Genomic DNA, 20,295 nt, shown 5'->3' on the forward strand with positions numbered 1-20,295 from the left:
TTTCTTTCTCTTTGTTGCAGGAGCTATTGTGACAATCTTGGCTACCACCCGTTAAGTGCTGCTGACTTTGGAAAGATCATGAAAAATGTCTTTCCAAATATGAAGGCCCGTCGTCTAGGCACAAGAGGCAAATCAAAATATCCTTTGCTAGAACGCTTCTCAGTAACTTCTTCTGCACTTGTCTGGAGAACATCTGTCATTACGGCTTAACTACTAGCTAAATGCAGAAGTAATGTTAAATAAAAAATGCAGACGCTTTCCCAACTTCCATTAAAAATTATTAATTGTGGTAATGTTAGGTCGCAAAATATAACTTTGGAAACAAGTACTTAAATTTAGGTTCTGATGTTTAGTTGTCACAGCAGCAAGGAATCAAAAAAGCTTTATCATTTAGTGCAAAGGGAGACACTGGAATAAAGGAATTCGCCTTATATATGTGCAGAAACTGGTATTTTATTGGTAGTACAGCTCAGAATTATCAGAACATTTCTTGCTTTTATATTATACTTGTGCACACTAGTAATTTAAAAGTTAGTTGTAAAGCCAAATATCCTTTTTAAGCTGTGCTACAGATATTTCATAAAACTGCCTTTCCTCAACCGTTAGTATTGCTTGAAAGAGGAGGGAACTGGGAAGTTGTCACAAAAGCCGCCTTCAGACTTGGAAGGCACGATCCGAGCCTTGTCCTGCCGTCGGAGGGGGGAGACAGCTTCCTTCACTGCACGGTGCAGACCTCCTGAGATAGGAAAGACAATTCGGAGCAAAAGCTTCTAGGGTGGGGAGCACTGTCTCTCTCTCTTGATTGCAGTCTTGTTCCCTGTGCCCAGAGTTGGAATCCATCTCCTTCCCTGTGTTAGAGAAATAGTCCATCCCATAGGGTGTGCAAAACCTACCCCATTTAATTGTAACTTAATACAAACCTTAAAGTACTTTAAAACCTGATGTTGTCGTAGTGTAACTAGACATAATTGTTACAGGCAGAACTATACACAGATCCTGGGACAGATTAGTTTATCAATTAGTAGGCAGCCACTGTGAAGAATTCGGGGGAAATGCTGTGCAAAAGTCTGATCATACCACTGGTGGTTCTGCTGCTTCAGTGTAGGGGCAAGAAGCTCTGCTAGGAAAGAAGTGCAATAATCAAGTCTAAAGGCTACAAGGATGTGAATTTTTCTCGGGCTTTTCTGAGTCTGAGCTGCAGTTTGTCTAGTCTTTAGCACACTTTGTGATGTTCCGTTAAAAATCAAAAACTGTTAGTGATTTTCAAAGTAAGTTTTTTCATCAGCAAGAATTTTGTCTTTTCCAAGTTGAGAATTACACCTCCCTTTGAGAATCCTTAGAAACCATTGTGAAGTAATGTAATACCTGCTGCCTGCTGCAACCCCCGGGGTCAACTCTTGCTCTGTTCTGACATGCTGGGTAGGCTAAGCCACTGCAGTAAGCAAGGGAGAGAGAGCATTAGAAGGCCAAAAGGCATCAAGGTGCTTGTAGGCTCTAATTAAAAACCACTCAAAAGAACTAGCAGTAATGATATGGACGCACTGTAATACTGGCCTTTGCCAAGATCTCACTTGAAACATGCACTTACAGAGAGAATTAAATGCTAGTGAGCAGCCCAGAAATCTTTTTCTTCCATAGAGGAAGAAAACCTTCCATGTAGTAGTAAATGAAGTTATGTGTCAGTTAAATGTTTCATAAAATACAGTGTTGGATTATCTAGCGGTGGAGTCCAAAACTTAGTAGGGATGTTCTGCCTAGAGCTAGAGAAGTTTTAAGGAAGAAACCATATACTGTAATTGTAGCTTGACCCAGGGGTTCTCTTTCAGTTCTGTTTAAGTTCCGAATTCAGAATAATTAAAATGTGATGTTATCTCACACTTACTTTAGTACCTAGCCTCCTTACATTTATTTTACTCTAATTATCCTCCATCCAGGTTAATGCAAACAAATGCAAACTCCATGGTCTAGAAAAGCGAAATACAGACGTATTTACAGAACGTGGAAAAATTAGTGATCCCGAAAAAGATTTGTGTGTCACAGAGAAGAGACACCGTATGTGAACTCCCAAAGTAATGCTGTGGAGCGGAAAAAAGGCTGATTTGATTTTTAGACCTATAAACAAGTAAGAGTAACGGAGGGAGTATATTTTTGTGTACTGATTTGATGAGATCAGTGTAAGAACAAATCTGAGTACTTGTGTCCGTATTTTTACAGAATTACCACAGGTGGGGAGAGAGGCACAAAAATTGTGTGAAATCTTAGGAAGAAATGTCCTCATCAGTCACAATATTTTGTCATGGGGAACTTCTTCAGTCCCGTAGGAGAAGGAAATGTCAGGAAATTTAGCAAAAAGAGGCAAAAACCCCCTCATAATAAAGTAAAACCTAGATTTGGGAACATGTTTTTTAACAGTGATTAACTTTTGGAAATGCGTTCTCCATCTTGTTTTAGGCCTGGTTTAGGAAGGGTGTTCAGTCCAAATTTCTGTTAATGATTTAAATATTGAGTAGCTAATTGAAACTACTTGGTGTGGTTTAGTGGTTCTTCTAAGTCATCAAACGAAATTCATAATGCCCAGCATTACTTGCTCCTCTGCAGAGATGGAGAACCCCAACGACCTGCGCAAGAACGCACCCATTTATAGGCTCTTGATTCTGGCTGGCAATGAGACTATGTTAATGACAGTAATTCTGAGATCTGTTGTTGAGTTTGCTTATAAAGCTTATGAGGGGTATTAGAGGAATTACTGCCCTTCCCTCATATCCCCCAACTAATAAGCAGAGACGATTTAGACCTTAATTCTTGTTCACATATTGCTACAGTGGACTGAGGAAGAAGGCTTTTGTGCATATGCCAACACTGCCCAACCTTGACTTTCATAAAACTGGAGATGGGGTATGATGTATATATACTTGCCTATTTATATGTATTTCTGCAAATTCACATTTATTATGTTGTTTTTCTGTCTGAAGTTTTTAAAACAAAGTGAAGAGCTGTGTGGTTTTTAAGATTTTTCTTTACGATACTTACATTCTGAATCATTGTTTGATGTTTTTCTGTAAAGTTCAGAATGGATTGCGGTGCTATTAAAAGAACTAATTTAGGAGGTGAAGCAGACTTTTGTAGTGTTGCTACTCGCAAGCTACATCTTTTTAACTCTGATTCTGTTTTGGTTTTACTTTTTTGTTTTGTTTTGTTTTTAAAGTGAATGCTAGGAAAGAGGAACCCCAGTGAAAGGAGCATTTCCTGGGTAACAGTGGCTGCTGAGTTGAAAAGACTCTGGATGCAGGGAGCATCAGTTGTTGGTGGTCCAGATATTAGGATTCTCTCTGCGATTTTCTTCCAGAAATGTCAGCTCCATATAATGCCTTTGGAAACAACCAGTAGATTAATGTTAAGACATTTCATTTTGGATGATATTGATAATGTGATCTCATTCTCCCAATTTCATGAAAAACTGTGAACATGCTTGCTCAACTTTTGCTGTGTTTCTGATCATCATTTGCTCTCTATTTTTGTTTTCGTGTCTTAATGACCCTTAAAAATTAAAGTAACCTGTCCTCCTTTGTTTCTTTTTTTAGTTGGATGGAGCGGAACAGTCTGGGCAGCTGCAAAGTCCTGATGAGGAAGTCGTCTCTGCGGCCTGCCGGCTTGTTTGTGAATGGGCCCAGAAAGTGCTGAGTCAGCCTTTTGATACAGTCTTGGAATTGGCTCGTTTCCTTGTAAAAAGTCACTATATTGGTACCAAGTCAATGGCAGCTTTAACTGTAATGGCAGGGGCACCAGCAGGTAATGAGATAACTTAATTCTGAATTGATGAAGTAGGGGATCTTTCTTTTAAAGAGTAGTAACATCTTGGTTTGAGGAAGCAGTTCTTTTCAGGGCAAACTCTAAATACTGACTCTGAGCATTGAGCATGCATTTATGTGATTCTAGCCCACATTGCTGCAAATTGCTTTTCTTGCTGGTAGTCTAGGTAAAGAGATCTGAAAACAAGCAGTGGTCTCAGGTTTAGTTTGTGATTCTCCCATTACTCCAATGAGGACCCTGGTCTTTTAAAACACTACAGGGCACGTGAATAATTGTGCTGAATTTATGTACTTCGCTAGATCAGGAGTTTGGTGCCGGTACAGTGCTGGTCTGTAGACAAACTGTGGGTGTAGCTGTGTTTCAGTCTGATAACTTGCCCTAATTTGGAAACAATTGTCTGTCTTAATTTTCTTTCAAGAACAGATCTTCTTACAGGCATTTCTGCTATGTCAGGTGCAGATTTTCCTAAGATGTTTGAGCAGTGTCAGGTAGTACAAGCATGTCAGCTGCTGCTCTTATTGATCACAACACAAATAGGGGCTTGAGGGGTATTGAGAGGGACAGGACAGCCTGGCCTTCTCCGGGGGCAGTTGTGTGACTGAGATTCCAGCACTTGATTTCAAATCTTTGTTAAGGATTGAGGTGAAGAGAAGAGTTACCTTGTATTTTGCTACATCAGATGAATTCCTGTTCTATTCAGTCTCTGGGAAAGCTTACATTCGATTTGGTGGTTTGTACATCTACTTTTGTGTTCTTTGTTTCTGTCTTCATGCTCAAAATCAGTCACTTAATGATTTAAAGTGTTTTTTTGTGGCTGTGGATGAAGTTAATTACAAAAATGAAGGATGAGGAGGAAAGTGGAGGTGCACAACATGTCCCCAGACTTCCCCCTGAAGTTCTGCCCGGGCCTGTCAAGCAAAATGTGTTTGGATCAAGGCAAATCTCTTGCCTTAAGACAGGCAATTCCAAATGGAAACTGGTGGTCAGGGCTGTAGGCTGGGGTGATCCCCTTCTGGATCATGTTCCTTCTCCTTCCAGCTCTCTTTCCTTTATTGCAACTTGCAACTGACGGCTGGCAGTGGCAGGTTTTGCTGCCTGTATGCTCCTTTTTTACCTGTTGTTGCTTGGCTTCATTGGTTCTGCTTGCCGCGCTGCTAGAAGGAATGCTAGGTATACGTACAGCTCTTCAACTTATGTAGTTTCTCCCCCTTGCTTCCTTCAAGAGAAGATGGTTTCCTTCAAGGAAAAGGGCAGTTATTTCTAGTGCATGCCTCTGTGGCTTGGATAGTAATTTCAGGAGAGGCTCTTTCTAGAATGGCAAATAAAATATTCCCATTCCTCTTTATCACAAGGAATTACAGTGTGTCTGTGCATATAACTGAGGAAAAAGCAAACTTTTACCTTCAAAGAAAAATCTGTTGAGTTTTGTTTCTTGTAAATGTTACTTGCCTTCAGTATTCAGCCCACACATATGAATTGTTTTCCAGCAATTGCAACATATTTGGGCATTTCAATGCTCTATGAAGAAGGAATTGTGAAAGTGAAGACATGTTGTGGTGTTCAAGCTCTGATGGTACATGTAGACTGCTGCTGAGAGGGTGGGCTCCCAAACCACAGTTCTTAAGCATGTACTGGGTATCTAAAACGAAATACTTGTCCTAAAAATGGTATAGATTAATTTATAATTAAGACTTATTTTAAAAACTGTGAAACCTGCGAAGTGTAAATGAAATGATGTTAAAGTGTTTTTAGAGGGGCAGTTCAACAGGGTTAGTTGGTCACTGAGAGACCTAATCCTCTTGACTGTTAATAAACAAAAGATCATAAATGTGATGTGATTTTGAGGAGGATTGGCACCAGCTGCACAGATGAGACTATCTCCCTGTTGTTCTCCCTGGAAGCACCACTTGCTTGCTTGTGACCAGCAAAGGCATTATCTCCAGAAAAAACGTTCTCCCATTCTAATTTCCATAGTTTTTTCACCTTTTCCTTCTTTTCCCTGGACACTTCTCTTGCTCTTCTTTCACCACTAGCCCTGATCACACACAGGTTGTGATCCATTCTGATATATTAGATGCATTGTGTTTAATGCCTTGGCCATTAGGTAATATCTGCTCAGAGCTGCTCTTCTGTGACACAGACCCACAGCTTTCTGGAAAGATTTTTTTAATTTTTAAATCTGACATTAAATTAGACATTTCATTTAAATTAGACATTGATAACAAAACAAACACAGTAGATGAAGAATTTTGAAAGTTCATCTAAAACATATCTGCTGCCCTCTATTGTCAGTTAAATGAAATGCATTGTTTTTTAGATTTTGCTGACACAAAAGTTGCAATTTGGGATTCCTAGAAACAAGATGCCACTACATAGTATTTTAGCAGCTAATGCCCAGCTTGTCTAACAGATGGAGGTTTTGCCACAAATCTGGAAATAAACTGAAACACTGAATAGATTTGAGCATGAAGTGGATGGGAGCACCTCATGGAGGAGGTGTTCCCAGAATGGTTGTGGAGATGCCTGCCATGTATTCTGTGTGGTTAGGTACAGAAGTGGCACTACAGCGGACAGGGTATGTGTGGTTATAATTCATTCTTCTTTCGTATTCAGGAATAAAAGGGATCCCCCAGCCCTCGGCTTTTATACCTACTGCTGAAAGTAATTCCTTTCAACCGCAAGTGAAAACTCTGCCATCTCCTGTTGATGCCAAGCAGCAGCTGCAGCGTAAGATCCAGAAGAAGCAGCAAGAACAGAAACTGCAGTCTCCTTTGCCAGGAGAGTCTCCAGCAAAGAAAACGGAAGGCGCTGCAACCAACGGTGTGACCAGTATATCTAATGGAAGTCCTGCAATTCTGTCTCCTCCACCTATTGGCATTGTTGTGGCAGCTGTCCCCAGCCCGATACCGGTAAAGTTCTCCAGCAGTTCTCCAGAGAAACCACCTTATGAAAGGGTTGTAAATTGCCAGTAACTAAGCAGCGGTGCCAGTGGGAGAGAAAAACGGTTTCCGCTCAAAGGCTTGGGTCCCTTGATGCTTTTCTGTCCCAATGACTGTGTTACACCACATGAATTACAGGATTGATACAGAAGCAGCAGAATTCTGATCACGTAGCATAGGCCAAGTTTGTCTTTGAAGTCATTGGCAGTGGGATTTCAGCTAGCAATAATTAAGGTTGTATGTCAAATAATTGCCCTTGAGATGAAGTTTAACCAGAAGAGAGAGCTGGCACCAGTTGTGTGGGACGCTGAGCCCGTAATATGGAATCTAAATAGCCTTTCATAGGCCTGGTGTGTTTAGTGACAGCAGCAATTTTATTTTTGCATGAATGTCTATAGTCTGGAACATACTTGTCTTTCAGCCATACAAAACTGGGCTGGGAGGGAATGTTGTTTGTTTTTAAGATGTTAGATTTGTTGTCAATTTCAATAGGTAAGTCAATTTTTCTGCCTGATAGTGAGTTTGTATTTAACTTGCTTTTGAAACCTTAACAATGAGCAGTGTTTTGAACACATCCTCTCCTTTTTAACCTTTGTATGTCTGTCTTTTTGTTCCATGTGGTGAAGGATTGTATGAGAATGACCCTTTCATTAGCAGAAGAGCAGGCTAGTGTGTAGACCAGTGCCTCGTGCCTTAAAAATTGAGGCCATATATCTGTCTACCAGTCCTTAGGCAGACAAATAGAAATTGTCTTGTATATAGTTGAAGAGCCTGTCTTGTTTCAAACTGACATTCACTAGCTTTGGTGTATTGAGCTGTGCTGTCCTTCACCTTTGAAATTCTTGGGGATAAGGTGATCTGTGGGCTTCGGGGGCTTCCTTGCTTCATCACCACACCTTTGCTTTTTCTCTCTCTACAGGTGCCAAGGACCAGGCAGTTGGTGACGTCTCCAAGTCCTATGGGATCATCTGATAGCAAGGTCCTGCCGCTCAATGTTCAGGTGGTCACTCAGCACATGCAATCAGTCAAGCAGTCACCAAAGACGCCCCAGAATGTTCCCGCCAGCCCAGTTGGTGACCGCTCTGCCCGGCATCGCTACCCGCAGATCTTACCCAAGCCAGCAAATACCAGTGCTCTCACCATCCGCTCTCCCACGACGGTGCTCTTTACCAGTAGCCCAATCAAGACTGTTGTGCCAGCTCCACATGTGAATTCTTTAAATGTGGTAAAAATGACAGCAATATCTCTTGCCCCAAGCAGCAGTAGTGTGCCCGTCAAACAGACGCCTTCAGTCAGCAGTAGTGCAGGAGCAGTGGAAGAAGGGAGGACTGGTCCACAGATCAAAAATGGATCTGTCGTTTCCCTTCAGTCTCCAGGATCCAAGCCTAGCACTGTTGTAGCTGCGCCTGCAGTCAAGATCAAAATGGAACCAGAAGCATTACTGGATGAGAACTCAGTACAGGGCCAAGAGAGCTCTGACATGTCTAAATCCATAAAGGCAACCCCTGACCTGCCTCCTGCTCAACTAATTAATTTTGAGGTTGCAACCTTGAAGGTTTCAGCTGATGATGTCATGGAGGCAAAACCAGTTAAGGGCTGTGATCAGGGAGCTGAAGAAACAGGGACCAAATATAAAACACAATCTAATGAAATCACACCAGTTTCTTCAGCAGGCAATAATCAAAACACTCTAAAGCTCTCAGTTGCCAGTCAAAACTTGTCCAGCACCAGCATCGGTTCACCTCCTACTGGTGAGTCTACAATTAAAGACAAAACATGCACTAAAAGTCCAAGAAAGCGACAACCTTCCACACTTCAGGATTCCCAGGTGCCACCTGTAAAGAAACCACTGGTGGAACAGCTTTCAGTTGGTAACGCTGCGGAGGGTCAAAAAGCAAACAGTATTAAGAAGTCTCCAAAGGTTGGATCGTTACCTAACAGTGACAATGCAGCAACACTTGCTCAAGTTCCCAGCAAGGTACCTGTGAAGGTGGTACCTGTACCTTCTGCAGCTGCAGCAAACTTAGCAACAGAGCTTTCTTTGAGTACCGATTTAAATACCAGTGATTCTACTTTAGGACAGCAGCTTGCGTCAGCATCATCTCCAGATATAAAAGTAAAATTGGAAGGAAACATGTTTATCGTAGAAAATGATTCAAAATCAGATGGCAGCTTTAACCCAAATACATGGCACCATATCACCAAAACCTCCGACTTTGCATCTGTGAATTGTGAACAGCAGCAAGATATCAGTGTTATGACTATTGCAGGGCACTCTGGCTCTAGTGACTTACAGGAACCGGCATGGGAGCCAGTGCACTGTGAAGGTATACAGCAGGATGCATACAACCAGCAGTTACAGAGCCAGATCCAGGACTCCTCCCTGGGTCAAATACAAGCACAGTCTTCAAATCAGTTACCTCTGCAGCCTGAGCTGAAAGAGTTTGAACATACAGTCCCTCAGTCAAACGAAAACTTCTTTTCATTTGATGATGACCTTACCCAGGACAGCATTGTGGAGGAGCTGGTGCTCATGGAGGAGCAAATGTCCATGAATAATTCTCATTCTTACGGTGGTTGTCTAGGAATGGCACTTCAGAGTCAGACCGCAGCTCAAGGAGCTCCCGTGTCATCTCATCCAAGCAGCGTGCACTTTTACCATTCGATCCATAACAACAGCACTCCGATTCACACTCCCACCCCCACCCCCACCCCGACCCCCACCCCCACCCCGACTCCAACACCCACCTCTGAAATGATCGCTGGGTCTCAGAACATGTCCCGAGAGAGCCCTTGTTCGAGGCTGGCTCAGACGACTCCCGTAGACAGTGCTCTAGGAAGCAGTCGGCATACGCCCATCGGCACACCGCATTCGAACTGCAGTAGCAGTGTCCCTCCAAGTCCTGTGGAGTGCCGAAACCCGTTTGCGTTTACTCCCATCAGCTCCAGTATGGCTTACCATGATGCCAGCATTATATCGAGTAGCCCCGTGAAGCCGATGCAGCGGCCTATGGCTACCCATCCCGACAAAACCAAGCTCGAGTGGATGAATAACGGCTACAGTGGTGTTAGCAATTCGTCCGTTGCAAACCATGGCATCCTTACGAGCTATCAGGAGCTGGTGGAAGACCGCTTCAGGAAACCTCACGCTTTTGCCGTTCCTGGCCAGTCATACCAGTCTCAGCCACGCCACCACGACACCCACTTCGGTCGCGTGACTCCCGTTTCACCTGTGCAGCACCAGGCAGCCCCTGTCAGCAGCACCACCAAGCAAGAGGGCTTTGCTGTTCCTGCTCCTTTGGACAACAAAGGAACCGGTTCCTCTCTCAACAACAGTCTGAGGTGCCGGAGCGTGAGCCCTGCTGTCCATCGCCAGCGTAATCTCAGTGGAAGCACTGTTTACCCAGTTTCGAATATACCACGCTCTAACCTGACACCTTTTGGAAGTCCAGTGACTCCTGAAGTTCACAATGCATTTGCTAATATCCATGCGGACACCAGTGCCAATAACATAGCGCAAAGAAGCCAGTCAGTCCCGTTGACTGTGATGATGCAGACGGCCTTCCCGTCTCTTCAGAAACAAACAAACACTAAAAAAATAACCAATGTGTTGTTAAACAAGCTTGATTCTGATAGCGATGATGCAGTGAGAGGTTTGGGAATGAACAACATGCCCTCAAATTACACAGCCAGGATGAATCTCACTCAGATTTTAGAGACATCCGCCGCTTTTCCTAGTGCCAACCCACAAAATATGATCAATTCCAGCACTTCAGTTTATGAATTCCAAACACCAAATTACCTCACAAAAAACAGCAGCACGGATCAGATCAGTTTTTCTTCTGGAGATAACCAAGCACAATCAGACATTGGAGAGCAGCAGTTAGATTTTAGCAGCACTGTAAAAGACCTTTTAGGGGAGGACAGTCTGCCAACAAACCAGCAGCTGGTGAATCAGGTGGCATCAGATCTCAATAATGTTGCATCTGTCTTTTCCAGCGACATCAGGTTGTCTTCCGAGCTCTCAGGCAGCATTAACGATCTGAACACTTTAGACACAAATCTACTGTTTGATCCAGGTCGTCAGCAGGGACAAGATGATGATGCTACACTGGAGGAATTAAAAAATGACCCCTTGTTTCAACAAATCTGCAATGAATCCATTAACTCAATGACTCCATCGGGTTTTGAGTGGATGGAGAGTAAGGATCATCCTGCTGTTGAAATGTTGGGTTAATCTTGTTTTATAATATGTATGTAGCACACTGTATCTAAGAGACAGACGTATTGTATTTGTCTTAATGGAAGTGCCTCCCGCAGCAGAAACACTTGCTATGTATTGTGGCATTTTCAAAAAAGTTTGCTGTACCTGTTGCTCATTCTTCAGCAGGGAAAAGGTAGTCTTACCAATTTTAAACAAATCTCTGAAGGTGATGGGCTGTCAAAGAGCCAGTATTAAAATTTGAATTTTATAGTGTTTCCCATTCAACTTTTCTTATTGTAGCAAATAAAGACATGGTTGATAGCCAGTCAGCAGCGACAGCTATGGTTGAGGCTTTGGGAGGGTTTTCAGTCGAGCTTGTTAGTAGGCTTTCCATACTTCGTGTTGCTTGTTACTTCTTAGCAGATGATCCTTACTGACCTTTGTCGTTCAAGTCTGAAATGCAGAGTGCCTGCAGATAGGTAGGTGGTGGGGCGTGGGTACAAGTGAACCAGGTGACATGCAGGTGCCTGATCACTGTGTAGCTGTCTTGAGCACTGCTCAGTGGTGAACTGTGGGAAATCTCTGTAGCGCTGGTGCCATTGACATCTCTAGTAAATGCAGAGATAGGAAAAACTAACAGGAATGATCAAGGAAAAAAGAAAGATGCACTAAATTTTTTATTTAAGAGAAATAAATCTATGTAGTTATTTTATCCATTAATATTCATGACATACTTGATATTTTAGTTCTCACTTCAATGTTTTTATATTAGGTAAAATTCATGCAAAAAGATTTTGAGCACTGAGATTTAATCTAGGCATAACACCCTATTTTAAAGTGATAGGTACTGTTTAATTATTTATCAACGCTAGAGAAGGAACGTGATATTTTCCTTTTTTTCTTTTTTTTTTTTTAAATAAAAGAGCTGCTGGAGCTCATTAAAATACTATTTTTAAACATTCATTTTTAAAGTTTGCTCTTTCCTAGCCTAATGGAGAGTGTAGGAAGATGCTCTTTTCTCTGTATTTCAGTAGGTTGAGCCTTTCTGTCTGTCTTGCTCTCTTTCTCTCAAACAAAAGATGATTAAAATATTAGAAAATGGGGTTGATCTAAAAATATTTCATAGAGAGCCATAATACTGCCAGGCACTTTACAGATACACAGTAAGACGTGAACTTTCTTTAGGTAAAACTTCCTTTAAAAGAAGTACTTACTGTTTTAGAAGCCTGAATTCCATTTTCATACGTGATTTGACAAGACTGGTGAATCATTTTTTTAGAAGTCCTTAGCTGCCCCTCTGGAAAATGAGATTTAGACTTCGGTCTCACTAGTTCACTTGAACCAAAAAAAGACCTTTTGTTTTATCAGCATGGCATGCATCTCTCCAATGGTCAAAAGAGAGGGGTACTTAACCGGCGATTGCCCTGATGCTAGAAAGAGGCAAGCTTTTACAAAAGAAGTGGTGCGCTGGGGGTGCTACAATACCTTCCCTTAAGCTTAGTATGAAATTGATTATTTCTCCTGTGAACTGACACTTACAAAACAGGAAACAGAGCAGAAAACATTTGCCTCTCTTCCATTACTTCTTTGAATGAGTGGTCATGAATTTATGAAGGGGGAGGCACGATAAGCCCCCCTAGATATACTTAAGGGTAAGATGCTCAGATTTTTTGGGCGATTAGTGTTTTTTTTTTTTATTTAAGTGTCTTGGTGATCTTCTGTTTCTTCAGTTTTTGCTAATGACTCGAGATGCCAGTACTGGTCAATTTTTTTGGCGGTGCTGATTCAACTTGTGCTGCTGCATTGGCACTTGAGATGCTGGTGTACCACAGCTTCTCCTGCTCTTGCCCCAATTTATCACCAGTCTATGGCCTCTTCTGCAGGGACAAACAGTTGTGCCAAGCTATAGCACCTTAATGGGGGCCTGATTTCACTGTGTTTGCATCAGAAGTCTTGCCGCTTCGTCAGGAATAAACTCAGAGTTCAGATCCCTCCTTGAAGCACGTATACGTGCGATAGTGTGGTTTGCTTCGTTTAAGACCAAGTGACTCTCTTAAGTTTTGTTAAGGAAATGGAGAGGAGACTAAAAACTGCATGGTAGCCTTCTGCTTGTTATCTTGCCGGGTGTCTGTCAGTAAGGCTTGAACCATTTTTCTTGTAGACGAAAGTTGCTGAAGGCAGGGCTTGAGATCTCTACCTGCCCATGGCCTTTTGCCAGAGATGTGCTGAACATCCTGTTACCTTGTTGACTTCACTGGGTCTGAGTGACGCTCAGCACCTCTTTCCCCGCCCTGCCCCGACCCTGTGTGAAGTGCCAGCACTACTGTGAATAGGTGAAACCTACTTTCTCATGGAGAGTTGATGGGGGAGGACGCGAGCGCTGGTGCTGCGGGGAGAAGCTGCACACGCGCCGCGGCAGCCCGTGTGTTTGCATGACGTGCTGGTCTCACCTCCAGGTCGCTAGCACTGAGACTGAGGTGGGCTTGGGGGAAGTAAGTTTTTGCCTAACTCCACTAGTTTTTTAAGAACACTTCTCAGAAAAGCAAGAGTAGATTTAAAGCTGATGTGTTCAAAATTATGCAGCCGTCACCAAAGGTTTTTAAAAGTGCGTTTAAAATTATTTTTAAATACAAGCATTAAATTGGGCCTAACACGTAACCTAATTAGCGGAAATATTCTATAATCAGTGGATTTAATGCAATTATATGTTTAATTTAAGAAGTGTTAAATTCAATAAGGATTGTTTCAAGTAAAATCCAAGGCACAGGCACAGCTTTGTACATTGGTATGTATTATTTTAGAGGTGTTTGTGTGTTGGTGTTATAATTAATAATGTTAGGTCCCTGTACTTAGTGCTAATTAGTTCTTTACTATACATTGAGACAGAGCACTACTGCACACCAAAGTATGCAAAATACCCAAAGGAAAATTCTGTGATTCTAACAAATGGAAGCCTGTCTGTGTCAGATACTCCAAAACTAAGAATTTGAGACAGTTCTGACCCCTTGTTTACATTATTGGCTTCCTACTAACATGAGAAATTATTTTGATAGCAGTTTTTGCTAAACTATACAAACTAGTGAATTTGTACCCTGTGTACAGTATTGCAGCAAACACTTTAAATTTGGTTGGTTAGTCCAGCAAACTTTCTGGGTTCATATATTGCACTAAAATTCTGTTGAACCTGTGGCAGGCACATTCCTTAGGATAAATGCAACAAATACGGCCCACAGATTAAAAAAAAAAAAGGCAAAACAAAAAAAACCCCTTTTTAATGTGTTTCATTATTAAAAGGCAAAATGTCATTAAAAGTGACAGGTGAAATTGTCTTATGTAGCAATGTGCATTGATCTCAATGAGATATTTCTATTTCTTATTCTCTTACATGAGAATATTACAGCAGGAAAAATTAAGTTTAGTTTGCTTCACCATGTTAATACATGATCACAAAACGTGCATGAGTGTTAATGACTTAATCTTGTACAGTACTAGATATATTCCTGTAACCACTTTTATTTTTTTTTTATTCTTTTGCTGTATTGAAACTGGTTCAGTGTTAACCAGGTGAGCATAGTTATTCACAAGTTATTTACTTTTTTATGTTAACTAATTCAGCTTAGTTATTGTTGAATATGTTCCTTTCTTGGATTATTTTTTATTGTTCTGGTGTTGAAAAACATTTTTGCATCATTTTATCATGATAAGAATTCATGAAGTAAATAATTTGCAAATAATTGCAATAAGCACTGACTTCTGAACTGAAAAGAAGGAAAACGTTTCTTGTGCAGTGCATCTGAGGTTCATATAATAGTCTTGTACTATACTGTGCTTTATTTACTGCACCGTAAGGAAAGAAAAATCCCTGTTCCACGTTTTCATTTAGTGCAGGAAATCCAGTTTCTCCCCTTTTCCCCAGTGTTTTGTTGTCTGTTGTACTGCTGAAACTACAGTAGTTGAATATTGCAGTAGCATTTCAGTTATTTTTTTTATTGAAAGTGCTCAAAAATTGTTTTTTAAATGTTTTCAGAAACAATAAAAACATTTTATATTAAAATTACTTCTGGAGTTTCTTTTTTTAATGTGGAAAATGTGCATTAAGATTGACCTAAAATACAGAGCTTTCTAGTTTATGTGAAGATAGATCACAGCTGCCCAGCTGTGCCAACTTGCTGTAGTTGCTGAGCCCAGTTATATACTTAAAGCTGAGCATGAAGGTGAATCTTCCTAGCTGGAATGCCTTGATCAGTCTGTGCTCTCAGAGTAATCTCTTGAGAGAAGTTAGTGGTAATAGGCTTCTGACCATTCACTTTATATTCCATTTCTGTAGGTATCCCTTTTAAGTGGAAAGTACTTTTGTGGTGATAGTATTACGTTTGGGGGATAAAACCAGCTGCAGCTTACAGTTCAACCTGACAGTTCAAATTTGCCATCAAACAATAAAATAATATTTTGGCTGAGGCTGTACTTCAGCACGTGGTGGTGATAGGCATGCTGGTTAGCGCTGTCGTCATGTGCAGCTCCTGTGCTGCATTCATCCCAGTGTGGGTGCTGGTCAAAGTGTTCCTTGCGTGTCTGGGTGGTGGCTCTTGCTGTTGTGGCATCCAACATCCTGTTGCTGGTATAGACATCCTCGGTGGTGGTGCCTAGCTGGTTTTGCTTTTCGACGCTAGTAAAGCACTCTTAAAAGGTAGCGTTACGGTGCAGGTTGGCTTGCTGCCATAAAGGGGAAAATACACTGTTTTGATCTATGGAGTCCTTTATTGGGTTGTAAAATTGTATGTAAACCCAGCAGTGTTCCCAGCACAGCCTATGTGAACACTATGGAAAAGTATTGCCACAAGGCAGAAACTGGCTATGAGAAAATGAGGGTGAGGATACTCAGGTTTTCACGCCAAAAAGATAGCACTGGTTAACAGACTCCATCCCAGACTACAGAGGTGCTGAGATGAGCTGGCCAGTGGCAGATTTGATGGTGGCACAAAATCACTTAGGTTCATCAATAAAGGAAAAGAATCGTCAGGGAGACATAAATGAGACAACATGAATGAAAGAGCATCAGAAAGACGCATTAATTTTAACATGACATTGGAGAGTATGCTATTAATATATCTCACTGGATTCTAAATTAACATGCTTTAAGAAGAGTTCTAAATGAACAATTCACAGACATGCTTTCTCCATGTTCCACAGTCAAAAAATGCAAATTAAAAATTCCCAAGGAATGAAATGGAATATAATGTAGGAGATATAAAAGGCTATATTAGAAAATGATAGTTCATCTCAAGTAATAATGGGTTTTAATTGGAACCTCTGAGCTGTAGACTGGAAAGAATTGGCCTTAATGGTTAATACTTGGATCTTGCTGCCCATCTCCCCCTCTTACAAATGGCACGAATTAAGCTTGGATAAGGAGAAGTATGAGAAAAATGTATAGTGAGGCTTACAAGTTGTGGAATAACTCTGAAAAGTAATTCCAAACTTAAGAAATGAGCCACTGGATGCTTAAGATGTACATTTAAGATGTTTCTGAATAATGCTTATAAGGGAGTGCAATAAAACTTGCAAACTTAGTGGTTCATGTAAAACTTTTAAGCTGCATAGCGTTTCTAGTAGTTACCTGTAATCATCCAGACCAGAAGACCATTACACATCAAGGAGTTAGTGATCCACGTAACAGTTACCAACCAACCTGGATATGCCCAGGCCTCTGCTGTGCTCTGCAGGGTAAACTTGGCCAGGTAACTGTAACAGGAGCCTGCGGGCAGCTCCCACTTGGTGCTGGCGATTATGCCACCTGTGTATCCTTGCCTTTTTCTGAAAGTGCAGCAAGAAGTTCTCATGTGAACATCCTTTCTGCTTGACAGTAGAAATGATGAACAGGGTTGTTGTCTTGTAAGAAAATCCTGTAATAGCTCAAATGGCCAAAATGGGGTGACCTTTCCGTGGGCAGGATCTGCCTGTGGATCGGAGGCTGGTTCAGTGCTGCATAGCTTGGGGATCTGAAGGTATGTAAGACTATCTATACTGTCCTCTCTTTATAGTGCTAGCTCTAGCAAATGGCATTTTAAGCAATACTTCACAGAATCTGAGCACCTTTGTTACTGCTGCTATAACAAACCAGCACCTCCTAGTGCGTAATTAGCATTACCGAATAAAATTGCAAATCTTACAGTCTCTTTTGCTTTTCCTGCTCAACTTGTTAAAAAAAGAAAAAAGGGTAAATTATAAACTAAGTAAGGCCAGATCAATTAAGTTAAAAGTGAACTGAGGCCATGGAGAAATTTGCTTAGAAAACATACAGGGCTAAAAAGACAGCACTTTGATTCTGCAGATTGCAGTGTTTAAATACCCAAAATAGAAGATCACCTTGATCTAATGCAGAATATATAACCAACTGACTTTGGTTCCTGGTAGATCATAACATTTCTGCTATGTGCTTTGAATATGTAGGAGATACCCTACTAGTGATGTTAATACTTAAGATATGTTGCCTTGGAACATTTGCGTATCTGTTCTCCAACGGCTTTGTCATGGCTCCTCCTGAGTGTGTCGTTCCTAGGCCTGCGGACCATTTTTTTATGTCTGGTAATGCCTCAGCTCTGCAGCCATTAAAAAGGTGCATTTTAGTCCCTGTGGCTCACCTTTCCTCTGTTGTCAGCTCCTTTATGTTGATGGTAAGTTATTATCATTGGAACTTTGCCTATCTACACTACCTAATTAGATGATGCCTAATAGAATCAAATTTTCAGTGGATCTCAAACTGCTGTTTCAAATAATGGCAGCAGTATGCTACTGATCTGGAGCATACTCTATTGCATATGGGGGGGGGGTGACACAATGTTAAAATTGTACTTGAAAAATTGGCCCAAGGATGGAAATGAGTCTCAGGAGCTTGTGAGAAGGTTCCATTTTAACCTACCTATGCATAAAATTAGCCAATTTTGGTAGAAATATTTTCAAGGTAGTATAGAAATTATACCAAATAATCTGAACTTCTTTTTAAAGCCTTCATGTATCTTAAAGGTAGGAAAAAAGAGATGCATAGGAAGTTGAAAATACATCTCCATTTATTCAGGAGTTGATAGCCTTATGTCCAGTTATTAACTTGGTGCTAGTGGATTTTTGTGAAGACTAAATTGAACAGGGCATTACCTGGCTGCTGCTGGGGCTCAGTCCATCTGTAGCCTCAGGTTTTCTGAGCACTGTGTGGAGGAGAGTGGCTAGTAGAAATCAAGAGACATGTTCCCTGCAGCCTTCCTCAGGTAGCTGACCTACCCATCGCTCCACATCTGTGCTTCTCAACACGCTTAGTTTGGAGAGCTATTGGGCTCCCTCTTCTCAAATATTCTTCATTGGTTTTTTAGTATGGGTGGGAAAACATGGCTGTATAACTATTACATCGTAAACTACCTGATTGGGACTCACTCATTTGCTTTCTCTGTCAAAAATACCCTTGAGTGTTCAATTTGCCTGCTCCGTATCACTACTTCAACAGGACACTTGTTCAAGGACTGTGATAATCAGTTCCCAGAGAGATCAAGCCAAATTCCTCCGTGCTCTGAGACAAGAAGAGGCATTTTGAAATGTGCTGTTTAAAAAGCTCTGTATAAACAATGTTTACTTCCGACTAGAACAAAATGCTATTTGATTCTATTTCAAACTGTTTTGAAAATCGGAACAATCCCTCCTGCTAAGTATGTATAGATGGGAGGGGAGATGAAGTGCCCATGTCCAAGAGGCCCTTCTCAGAGGTTCTCATGCCAATGGCGCGACTAAAATCTACTCTGACAAGGATTACTTGTGGAAAGCAAAACTAATGCTGGAGCCTAAAATGGCTGTCTCTGCAAGAGCAAAATAGGAGACTTCAGTGCTTACTAATAAGGAATTGCTGAAGACCTGTTATGCTGCACAAAACTTTACAATTATTTTGCTGCTTCAGAAATCACCTGAAGTGGCATTTTTCTATAAACAACATTTACAAGAGGTAGCTATGTAATACAGGAGGATATTTGCGTTTCCCTTTGTTTGGAAGAGGTAATAGTCTTCTCACTAATAGGTATCCTTTTACAGCATGCACTAAGCCCTACATCTTTGTCAGACACCCTGTTTTTTAGGAGTACTTTCTTGTGGGATTACTTTCTGTGCCAGCCAGACCTGAAGATGTGTGGACGCTTCTTGGATGGTGTGCTATTACATCTAGTTCAGCCTTATCGGTAATTAATTCCCAGTGGCAACACTTTCAAGTTCATTGGAAGCCAATCAGTGGACCAAGGACAACACATTGAAAATCTGTGTACTCAAAAGTAATTGAACACTAAAAAAAACTCAGGAGTAATTAAAACCAGCTTAAAACAACAATTGCTATTCCCATTTTCCTAATGGAATAAGGGAGAAACACTATGAGAAGGAGCATCTTGTGTGAAAATGAGGGGTGTAAAGACAGGAGTGCACGAGTGCTGCTCAGTCACATGCCGAGTCAGTCAGAACAGTAGCTTCCTCTGGTCTTAGTGACGTTTTAGGCACTGGCAGAGCATATAGCACATACTACTTCGTACAGATATAGAGAATGATAATCTCAAGGTATTTAAAGAAGAAAAGCCCAAAAACGTCATCCCCAGAAAGATGTTACTTCTGTAACATTGCGATGGGTTGAGTTGTTAGCAGAAATATCCATAATGATGGTGTTAACCATGGGATCACTGGTGGTGAATTAAGCTGGGAACACTGTGACAGCAGTTGACTGGAGCTCAGCACCTCTGGGCTCCTGTTCTGGCAGCTCTCCTCCCCCTCAAGCTGAAAACAGGGAGAGAAAGATGACATCTGAGTGGTGGTGATTCAGACAAGTGTTTACCACTTCATTCAAATGCATATGCACAAAATGAGCGTGACTTTCCACCTCCTTCATAGTTGCTCTTCTTACTATGCAGGTTTGCTCATCAACCCAGAGAGATTTCCAAAGAAATTGCTTGTAAACTGTTATACTAGTCACAGAAATTAGGAAAAACATTTCTTACTTCTTTCCCTTCTTGCAGCCTTTCCCTGTAAGAGCTGGGGATCTCAGCAGCTTTCCTGGGGGACAGGGATCTCTGGGGTGGGGGGACGGGGACGGAGGAAGCTGGCCCAGGGCAGGTGTTAGTGCCTTGGGAACACAGACCCACGCTTAGACAGCAGTGTTAAATTTCATCTGCAGGCTGCCCTGAAAAGGAGCTACTTGAGTGGAGAATTTCTGGTTTACATCTGATCTATCCCTGGGTGACAGTCACACCTTGCTGTCATCCCACAGGGACGAGTAGGGCTGTAGGATTTGAGACAGCTGGAGGCAGTGGCTTGGCAGCAGGCAAT

General features: G+C 41.5%; 1 protein-coding gene across 3 annotated transcripts in view; it reads left to right on the top strand.

Annotated features, from left to right (window-relative positions):
• RFX7 (regulatory factor X7) overlaps positions 1–15,007 on the top strand; it is a 53,811-nt gene extending 38,804 nt beyond the window's left edge. For all 3 annotated transcript variants that reach the window (XM_030013673.2, XM_030013676.2, XM_030013675.2), the window contains 5 exons: positions 21–137; positions 2,811–2,895; positions 3,582–3,789; positions 6,424–6,719; positions 7,669–15,007. In XM_030013673.2, coding sequence (XP_029869533.1) covers positions 21–137; positions 2,811–2,895; positions 3,582–3,789; positions 6,424–6,719; positions 7,669–10,986 — 4,024 coding nt within the window. In that variant the 3' untranslated portion in view covers positions 10,987–15,007. The remainder of the gene's footprint in view (positions 1–20; positions 138–2,810; positions 2,896–3,581; positions 3,790–6,423; positions 6,720–7,668) is intronic.
• The last annotated feature ends 5,288 nt before the right edge of the window (positions 15,008–20,295 follow it).

The sequence above is a fragment of the Aquila chrysaetos genome, chromosome 5, assembly GCF_900496995.4.
Source record: "Aquila chrysaetos chrysaetos chromosome 5, bAquChr1.4, whole genome shotgun sequence".
Lineage (NCBI taxonomy): Eukaryota > Metazoa > Chordata > Aves > Accipitriformes > Accipitridae > Aquila > Aquila chrysaetos.